The 10,893-nt window shown below is 34.3% G+C and overlaps 1 protein-coding gene across 1 annotated transcript; it reads left to right on the top strand.

The window, feature by feature from the left end:
• The first annotated feature begins 7,249 nt into the window (after nt 1–7,249).
• LOC112518455 lies at nt 7,250–9,323 on the top strand. Its single transcript, XM_025126156.1, has 4 exons — nt 7,250–7,635; nt 7,775–7,827; nt 8,318–8,391; nt 8,461–9,323. Exons 1-4 carry the CDS (start codon nt 7,312–7,314, stop codon nt 9,054–9,056), a joined length of 1,047 nt encoding a protein of 348 aa, XP_024981924.1. The 5' UTR covers nt 7,250–7,311; the 3' UTR covers nt 9,057–9,323.
• The last annotated feature ends 1,570 nt before the right edge of the window (nt 9,324–10,893 follow it).

Below are 10,893 nucleotides of genomic sequence, written 5' to 3'. Positions count from 1 at the left end.
CTATATATATATATATATATATATATCATTTCTATTGTCTTTTTTATTAGGTGACGTTTGGTTTTCAGAATTTTTTTTGGATAGAATGAATCTGTCAAAAGAATTTGACTTTGAAGGTATTATAATGAAATGTTGTTATGTTTGCCCATATATTTGGTTGGCAGAATCGGAATGGAATCTGTTAAAAAAATTGGAAATTGTTTGTTAGGTTCACCAGAATATAGCTTTGAAATTGGAATGAAATTCTTGTAAATCGCTAAAATATTCTTTGATAAATTAATTCTTTAAACTAAAAATACTTTAATACAATAATCATTGATTACCTTAATTTTTTTAAAACTAAAAATACTTTAATAAAATAATCATTAAATATTTTAATGTGTAAAACAATATAAAATACACAACCCAAATATAACAATAAACCAAATGACGTTACTAAATTGATATTAAAATTGTTTCAAAATCCATCAAACATGTTTAAAATAATTATATGCCACCATCATTAAATAATCGTACGTATGACGCCAAAATACCAAAGCATGTTCAAATACATGTTCCAAAAGCCATTAAACATCATAATTCTCAAAAAAGAGCTAAACCATCAAGCACAATCATTCTTGCAAAATATACCTCACAATCTCTTCTCGATCTTCTCCTTCATAGTTTCACAAGCAACAAGGATTCAGGTTCACACATTATTTTTCTCAGTGGTGTAAACTTTTCCATTGAAGTAAGATTCATTTTGGCAAGTTTAGAACCAACCACGGAAGTCTTTTGATGTAAATCCGTCTCATTTTGCACCAACTTGTCCGATGTTTTTAAACGTCTATCTCCAAGTATGACAGCAGCATTATGTATTGCATCAACAAGAGGATTACCTCCACCATTGTGCTTTCTACTACTTTGAGATGTACACTCTTGACTTGGAATTTGGCTATCTTCTATCGGATAGTCCATGTTTTCATCAGATTGTTGTTCTTCTTGCTATCTTCCATGTCAACATTTTCTTCTAAACCGTCATAGTCTCTTGCTTGATTTCTGTGAGCACGATCTTTTCCAAAAACATAAGACAAGTCTTCATAATGAGGAAATGGTTTGTTTCTCCATTTTGAAGCCTCTTTGTGTACCTAAATTTGCAAAAGACATAGAAACCTTGAAAAAACAATTCTTAACATGGTAATATGTAATACATAGTAACATGTATCTGCAGATAAGACTCTCAAACCGACGCCTCGACACTCACACATTTTAGAACTATCATAACCAAAACCACTTGTGTTCGTACCATGTAGCATATCATGTATGCTTTGCCAGTCCTTTTTCATGGTCCTTATTTTTGACTCAATGTGTTGTTTACCTAATATATTAGAATCATGAAACGACACTTTCAATGCTTATTCCAAATATAGCAAGTATCCGGATTTAAAGTCATTATCAGCTTTATATCCTCCAACATTGACCATATTCACCAATGCATCAACAAGTTTCCGTCTTCGATTTTTGACCAATTTCGGTACTTACTTTAACGCCCATACTTTTACCATGAGAAATGTTACGTAATCTAAAACAGATTCTCCAAAAGCACTCCAAAAATAATGGCTAAATTAAAACTTTAGACCGTTTACAGCGGAAGACTTTAAAAGAATAATTATATAACTTAATGTCAGCCCGTCCCATACCGGGTTGCTTTACAAATTTATCTATCATAGATGATTGCACCTAAATATTGAACTTAAATGAACTAGACAAGTCTCTATGTATGCCCTTCTTTTTCTTTGTCCAACCTGAAATCTTTTGTCCTTGAGATACATATTATAGTCAGCTTATAAAGCTCAGTGAGTTCATGGTTTGCGTGAGTAAAGATCATTTCACATCATACATATCAACTTGTAAACTTTGTACCAAATAGTATGCATTTTCTAAAAAGTATGCAACACTGAAAGAAAAGAGATCTCATAATTTGTCTGTCGGGTATGAGTCATTTAGTCACTGGCATTCCCTGAGTTKTCCGACCTGCACCTGTCTAGACACTCATTACGGGGTTGTGCCACTTGTCATGTGACTTTCTTGGTCAAATGCTTACCCACTAAAACTGATCATAAAACTTTCAAATGAAATAACATGCTAGAGTTATTTGAAAACAAAATAAACACATAGCATGCAACTAATCATAAAATAACATACATGTAAAATATATCATGTATGTAAACTGAAACATCATGCATATGTACACATTATCATATAAATCATATAATGCTCGAAAATAAATTTATACATATGTATGCATCCCATTGTAAGTCTCATGAAGACTCACCTGGGTGGATATATAGGAATCAAACTGCTCTACTTCGCGCCGAAGAGAAGAACTGAAAACTAATAAACAAGCGTATAGATTGACTACCGATAGCTCTTGCCTCTTGACCAAATGTCTACACATTTCATACCATAATATCTCATAACGTCTTAAATTCTCAAAAAGTCAATGAAAGTCAACTATTGTCATTCTGACCCAACCTAAAGTCAAACTTCGTATCCGAGCATCTTAATATGCCTCAAACAACTCTATTTGACACATCATTAAAATCCACATAGGTCAAACATGTCAAAAGTCAACCCTTGGTCAACTCGGTCAACCCCGACTAACTTTAGTCAAACCCCATGACTAAAACTCAACAACGACTTAAAATATCAAAACAAACATTTTATGATCTTATAAATCAAACTCTCTAATTTAAAGCGTCTCTATAATTGATTAACTCGGAAATACGACACTTTAATCTCAAAATTAAATCATCAAAATAATTTAAGAAACCTCTCGGTACTATGTTTGATAACAACTTTTAACGTCGATTTAACCTTTTAACTACTAAATGAGACCTATGTTTCATATTAAGATGTCTTAGACAACTGATAAAATCAAATTCCGACAACTAAGAGAACAATTATTAAATTACTAATCAATTTAATAAACCACTTAGGAAAAGATTAATTAATCACTATTAATTCTCTAAAATAAATTAATATGTTAGTTAAATAACATGCTATTTAAAAAAAAATTAAATTAATTAAACAATATAATTTATACAATATAATAAAATGGAATAATATAATAATTGGTTAAATTTGACATGGTTAAATTAAATATCCAAATACACCCGAGATGTATATGGACTAAATCTTAAGCCCAAAAAATAAAATAAACCCACAATAAAAGTAAGGCCCAAAAAAACAGCCCAAATGGCCTGCATCAAGCCCACAATCTCCCAACAGCGCTGGCGACCGGAAAACGGTCCCTTGCCTTCGATTCTTCATCGTTTTCGATGATTCTTTTTCTTAAAACTCTAGAAAATGATTTTCCTTAACCATAGGAACAAAAATCAACGAAAACCATCAAGTATTGAGTCTCATACGTTCGTTTAAAGTTATGGTCTTAAAACTACTCGAAAATCAGTAAAAAACTCAAAATCGAACATTCAAAACTAAAATATGAGGCATAAGGCTACTAAAGTTTCATAGAGGACCTAAAAACGAAGCCATCCATATAAAGAACTCAAAATTTGGTTGAGTATTTTACCTCCAATAGTCAATAAACGGAGCTTTTCGAACCCGAACTTCAACCTCCGATTTCTCTTTCGAATAGTCAATGAAAGCTTCAAAAGAGAGGTCGTTTTCGCGTTTCTGAATTTGCAGATCTGATGTATATTTACAAAACATGTTCTTCTGGTTTAGACCTGTTAACATCTGACTCAACCCCTTAACTTTCATAAAAATGCATTTGGCCCCCTGGCTCTATTACTTTTGACATCTTTACACATTTCACCCCTAATATGACATTTTCCTTCATTTTTAATCTAATTTTCAAATATGTTTATATTTTTTTTCCCAATAAAACAAAACTTATTTTATTTTATTTTCCTTATTCTTTTTGCTTTCTAATTTATTTATTTACCTCATTTTGGGGTGTCACACTTACAGCCATTGTTTTTATCCGTCATACCTAATACTAAAGATCAAATTGTACCATTAAAATTAATAACAACAAAGATCAAATTGTACCATTAAAATTAATAATGATAAAGATGAAACTGTACTATTACAAACCATAAAAATTAAATTATACTATTACAAACCATAAAAATTAAATTATACTATTACAAACCATAAAAATTAAATTATACTATTACAAACCATAAAAATTAAATAGAAGCATTCTAATCATTAAACATATTTTGGGCCAAATTATTTCTAAATTCAGTCCATTCGGTAGAAGCACCTAAGGAAGTGATATTATTCTCATCTTGGTGTTCAGTGTCTTCGGTTTCATTCAAGCAAGATATGTTGTCAAACCAATCAATTGGCATTTATTGTCTTATAAAATTGTGAAGAATACAATATACCATTATGACCTTAACTTTCAGTTCAACAGGGTAGTACAAATTATCTTTTAAAATTCTCCACCTTGCTTTCAAAATACCGAAGCATCGTTCTATAACATTCTTTGGAAAAGAATGTCTCATGTTGAAACATTCTTTTCGCGTAGTTGATCGGTGTTCATCATGCCACTGATTTAAATGATACATTTGATCTCTATAAGGGGTAAGAAAACCCTCTCCATTTGTATACCCACCATCTACCAAGTAATAATACGGCATTGGCACCTTCAACCCATGGGGCCTAAGAAGAGCATCTCGAAGGACTCTACTATCAGCCGTTGACCCTTCCCATCCTACCAAGACATAGATAAACTGCATATTTTGTGAACACACCCCTAATACGTTTCTGACAATATCATTCTTTCGTGTTCTGTATCTAGGATTGTCTTCGAGTGACACTAGGCACTTTATGTATGTTCCATCTAAAACACCTAGACAATTCTAAAACCAAGAAAAAAACAGTTACTATACATATTTAATTTACTATGTGAACACCAAAAAAGTTTTAGTTTTATATACCTTAAGCCATTTCCATCTTCGATCAATAGAGTCCTTAAGAACAGGTTAAGTAAATGTGAATGCAATCTATTAATCGTGTTGCAAACTCGAGTAAACAGTCTACTGATTAATTCTCCCGAATGATGAAAACGATATGCGACAACCCTATTCTTAACATTGTGAGCAACCATGTGAAGGGAAATGGCAACTTGTTCATCGATATCCATATTCCTAGTTGCTCCTAATCCTCCTAACCTTTTATGAATATCACATAACTTCTTGAAACACCTTCTACCCATCCTAAGTTGTGATATGCACATGGTGTCGCTATTATACCTATGCAATATTGTAGATCGATCCATATTTGAACACAAATATTGAATACGGGGTCTATCCCTTCTATGTTTGGCTACTAAACAACAAACTATAATGAAAAACCAAGTAATAGTGCTCTTAGCTTCTTCCAAAAACAATTGCAGAATCATACGTTTGCATGCTGTGAGACTAATTCGGGTCATTTCCTATTCATATACCGTATTAGGAATATGTAATTACAACTTTTGATGAAAGGGTAATTCATTTAGCAAAAACATCCATTTAACAACTTGTTAAAGCCAAAACAGATTTGTTGATGAAAGGTTAATTCATATAGCATGAAACAGATTGTATACAAAACAAATTTGTAACCAAAACAGATTTGTTGAGATAGATGCTTTATTCAATTTGAGTCCTTAACTTGATAGAGTTGGATTATAAAAGAGGCAACAATAGCATCAAGCACCTAAATGATCCAAAGTACCATATTGCAATTACCATCAAGGACAAGAGAAAATGCAACAATAACATCAAATCCACCAGAGTTACTATAACTTTTTTGTTTCGTTTATGTTCTTATATGTGTCTGCAAGGCAATCTAAGTTGCATACAAGCTGTAATCAAATTCATATTCACCGTCATGGCATGGAGGTGATTTTTGATGTAACCGCTTTTCGCCATTGTTCTTATTATTACTTCAATCATTACGAATTGAGGGGATATTTGTGGATGCTTATAATTGTCACTAGTTTTGTAATGATATTGGATTCGGTAGGAATTGGGTTTTTTTGGTTTTGATGGGTTCTAAGCAGTGGCTACAACCAACTCCAGCCTATCATCCATTGGAGACTTATTGGGACACAGAAGACGACGCTCCTAGTCGTCGTTGCAGTCACACTCTCACCGTCATTGCACAAACGAAATTAGATGATAGTAGATATATCCAATAATTCAAATAGAAATCGAAGCTAAATCGAACAACAAACAAAAGACGAGTTGGAGAAGACGAAATCAAACATAAATCAAATAGAAACCGAACCAAAATCGAATCAATAAACAGAGAAGACGAGATGGAGAAGACGAAATCGAACCGATGGTGTGACAATGGAGAAGAGGAGATGAAGACGCTGGTGTGGCAATGGAGAAGAGGAGATGAAGACGTTGGTGTGGCAATGGAGAAGACGAGATGAAGACGATGGAGGGCGTCGACTGTGATTTGTGAAATAGATTAGGGTATATTTGGGGTTAGAGGGTATTTTTGGAATTATAAAAATGTTAAATTATATTCCTTTAAAGTACCACATATAACTCATGGAATGTCAAAATCTTTCGTTCATGGAATTTAGATATTCCTTCTGGTAAAAAAAACGAACCAAACAACAGAATGAAATGTGGTCAAAGAAATTCAACATTTCAATTCCATTAGATTTCTTCACAAATATATGAACAAAACACCACCTTAGTTTTCTTATGCAGTTAGTTACACGAACTTAAATGAGGGTTTAATAAGTTATACTTATGCGCAATTTATTTATAATATTTAAGTAATATGAATCAATAAACAATAATTTATACATAAAAAATAGTTTTAAAAAGTTTTTTTAAATATTTTATAATATAGTATAAATAATCATAAAAAAAAAGCAAAAAAGAACCGGTCTGAATCGCAAAATATAGCAAACCGGGGTCAGACTAAACCGGTCCAAAGACAAGCATCCTTACATGGACCTGTAGTCCAAAGTATATTGGTCGTTGTTAAAAGTGGGACCCACGAATTTCATTTTTATGAATAAAAAGTTGTAAAGCGATAAAACTACTCAACCCACTTCACCACCCTGTCCCCCCCAGTTGCCGGTCACCCCCCCCCCCCTCCTCCTCGGACCGGTCCGCCTCCGCACGTGCCAAACCAACCCCCCACGTGCCACACACCAAAACCTCTGTTTGTGCGTGTGTGGTGGTGCAACAAATAAAAGCCAGAGAGAGAGAGAGGAAGATTTACAGCCATTTCTTCTTCTTCTTCTTCTTTGGTCTTCTTGGTTTTATTGAGCGCAACACACACACGCATATGCGGATCAGGAAGCGTTTCTTGTCTCTTTCCGCAGCTGCTGCTGTGTCTGGATCGTTGGATCCTCACGGCGGAGACCACCATCACTACCACCATCCACCGCTACTGCTGGTGCAACATCAACAAGTGCACCCAAATGGGAATCTACATGTTCTTTATGATGATACCCAGTCCCAGCCTTCCGATCATCCACCAAATCATTGTCGCTTCCCTCTTCCGCCGCGCTCCTCCGATCACACCATTCAGATCGGAGTTGAACCGTCCACTTTGGTTTCCTCCGGTGCCGGCAGGAAGGAAAAAGAGGCTATCGCTTTTACTCATAAGGTACTTCATTTTCACAAATAGGAACTGCACCATAACTGCTCAATACGTACATATAATTGTGTGTATATGAATATCTATATATATACACAGATCTTGTATCTATATATCTTGATTTTTGATTTTCTTTTTAATCTTGGAGGAGATGGAATCTGAGAGCAAGATAGAAGTAATCAAGACTCATGATGCTGGCAGGTAAGAGATAACAAGACCCCAACTCCCCCCCCCCCCCTCCATTTTTTCTTCTTCCTCCATGGATGATGTTCACCTGAAAACAGATTGTAAATCCTTTTAAGAACAAACCCATAAATATTTTACACCAAGAAGCAAAAAAATTGATATTTAATTTATTTAATAAACCGAAAAAAATAGAAAGAAAAATAATTGCTGGAAGTGCAAAAACACTGTAGAATGGTGTTTTTATATCAGGTTAGAGAGCCAACCATATGTACCATCCTAATCCTAAAAATTGCACTCATGTGGTGCATGTTAGCATGAAAGCTGGTCCCCAGCTACAATGTTCATCCATCTTTGCACTACTACTGCTCTTATCTTATTTATCTTTTCTTTGTTCTCACTTTTATTTTAGCAATCCAAATAACCACACACACACACACACACACACAACAGTTTCTTGTTTTGAATTGTACTGGATCTTTTTCTTCTTGTTCTTGCTTGTTTCTAGGAAAGAAAGCATCTTGTGTCCAGAAGCAAGCAGTCGTGCCAGTACTCCTTCACCACCAACAACTGCAAGTCTTGGTATGTCCACTGTGTGTGTGTGTGTTTGGTTGTTTTTGCGTGTGTGATTCAGTTGTTTTGTATCTATAGTGTTGAAAGGATGGCTTGAAGGAGATAGGCTGATTCCAATAAAGAAGAGAAGAGGGAGCTTTGGGAAAAAAGTGAACCATGATGTTGAGGAAGATCATGAAATCGTTGAGGAAACAATGAATCCAAAGACAACGAAGAACGATAAATGTGTTGCAAAACCGGAGGTGAGTGCAACTTGTCCAAAGAAGAAGAACAAGAATGGGAAGAGAGGGAATGTGATAATGGAAGGATCAAGGTGTAGTCGAGTAAACGGAAGGGGATGGAGGTGCTGCCAACAAACCCTTGTTGGATACTCGTTATGTGAGCATCATTTAGGCAAAGGAAGACTTAGAAGCATGACCAGTGTTCGTGGCCGGGCACAAAAGGTTGCACTGAAAGAACAAGTGATCACTAAAGAAAGGCAAGATAAAGAAGTTGAAATGATATCGACAGACCATCACGAGCTTGAAGATGATGATGATGAGGAAGAACTGAAAGGATGGGAGGAGGAATCAAAGTCATCTGTGGAGGGAATGAAGATATTCAGTAAAAAGAAGAAGCTTGGGGTGGTGAAGGCTAGATCTTTGAGCAGCTTGCTGAGCCAAATGGGCAGTTGATGCATGGAGTCTTGAACTGGTTGGTAGCTTACCAATTTGAACAGAAGGAAAGTGATGATAGCATGCATGTTCAGTTGCAATCCAAGAAACAAGTGTACATTTTTGTTTAGAGGTTGGTATTCATATATATGTATAGATCTACTAGTGCAACTCCTCTACTCGCTGCTGGTTCCAAATCTCTTGTTCTTGGATTATGTCATCTCTGACTTATGATCCAGAAGTTCTTGGATAGAGTAATGTAATGGATAAGTCGATCTCTTTAGTTAAGTTACAATTATTTGGGTAGGAATCTTGTGTTTCGAATGGAACATTATTATCCTCAAATACGTCCATGGCCATGAGAGTAGATCGGTCCACGGAAACGTCCTTCAGTCTCCAAACCAATGGCACCATTCCTGCACCCAATGACTTAACTAGTCACTACTCCCTGTGGGGCTAGGTGCCATGGTTCGTGGTCTATTTTAGAGAAAGAAACATGAAGTGCTGCAAATAAGAATCATCTTTATGAATTATGATGTACAGCTATAGCTAGATATGGTAATTGGTACATTATATTCCTCGGTTACTTCATCCAGTAGAAAAATGGTACTGCCAGTTGGTACGATATATAATATAGTATGCCATAGATAGGGTATTCATGCATTATATATGTAAAACATAAAAAGTTGTGTTGTATACATAAGTTCTTTGCTATCAACTAACCTAGAGAGAACTTGTGTTAATATATACATATATATATATATATATATATATGCTTGCTATATATGATCATGAAAAATACTAAATCTTTTACGAGCGAGTTCTTACACCAAGACCCTAGTTCGTTTCGAGTGAGAGCTGCAAAGGGTGTTTAGTTTGGTTTATATATGTAGATATAGTACATTGGAATTAATTAGTTGTTGTGAATAGGGATGATAGGTTTTTGCGGTTCTTAAGATTTATAGAAGCCTAGGAATGAATGATACATGCCATGCTAAATGAAGGACAATGAGGAAAGCCATATGAGAAACCTCGGGGTTTTAACATGCAGTGGCTTGGACCTTCGACCGTGATTAATGGTGTTAGACTTTCAAATTATAAATCATTTCCCAAAATAGTCTACAATCGCCTGCCAACAACTACTTTACAACTAATTATATATATATATATATATATATATATATATATATATATAGGGGAACGATCAAATGCAAACCACTCAATTTGTACAAACCGTGCAAACTTCATTTAATCAATCACAATTTTTCATTTTGTTTATTTTTTTTGTAATTATGAGAAGTTAATTAATCATTTTTATTGTGGAGGATGAATCATAGATATTATCATCTTCATTATTTTAATTTTAGAGAAATACATGAAACAATTTCATTAATTTTAGAGAAATACATGAAACAGTTTCATTAAATATTATATGAAACAATTTCACAACCATATATGAAACAACTTCATCAAAAAAAAGTATTATATGAAACAATTTCACAACCATATATGAAACAACTTCATCAAAAAAAAGTATTATATGAAACAATTTCACAAGATTAAACAATTTCATTAAAAAATTTCATAAGATTAAACAATGAAATCGACGGATTAAGGTGGTTTGCACGGTTTACACAAATGAGGACGGTTTTTATTTGATCACTCCTCTCTCTCTCTCTCTCTCTCTCTCTCTATATATATATATATATATATAGGGTTGGGTTCACATGAGACCAGCCTGTTTTCGTGAGACCCGTGAGACCACATTTTTACACTTGAAACTTCACTGTGAAGGTTTTTAAAAAAGTCGAACCTTCACAACAAAAACACTGTGAAGGTTACCTTCACAGCATTTTGC

Source organism: Cynara cardunculus (genome assembly GCF_001531365.2).
Source record: "Cynara cardunculus var. scolymus isolate 2C chromosome LG 9, CcrdV1, whole genome shotgun sequence".
Lineage (NCBI taxonomy): Eukaryota > Viridiplantae > Streptophyta > Magnoliopsida > Asterales > Asteraceae > Cynara > Cynara cardunculus.
The sequence above is the reverse complement of the archived record's forward strand: the minus strand, read 5'-3'. Positions and strand labels throughout refer to the sequence as shown.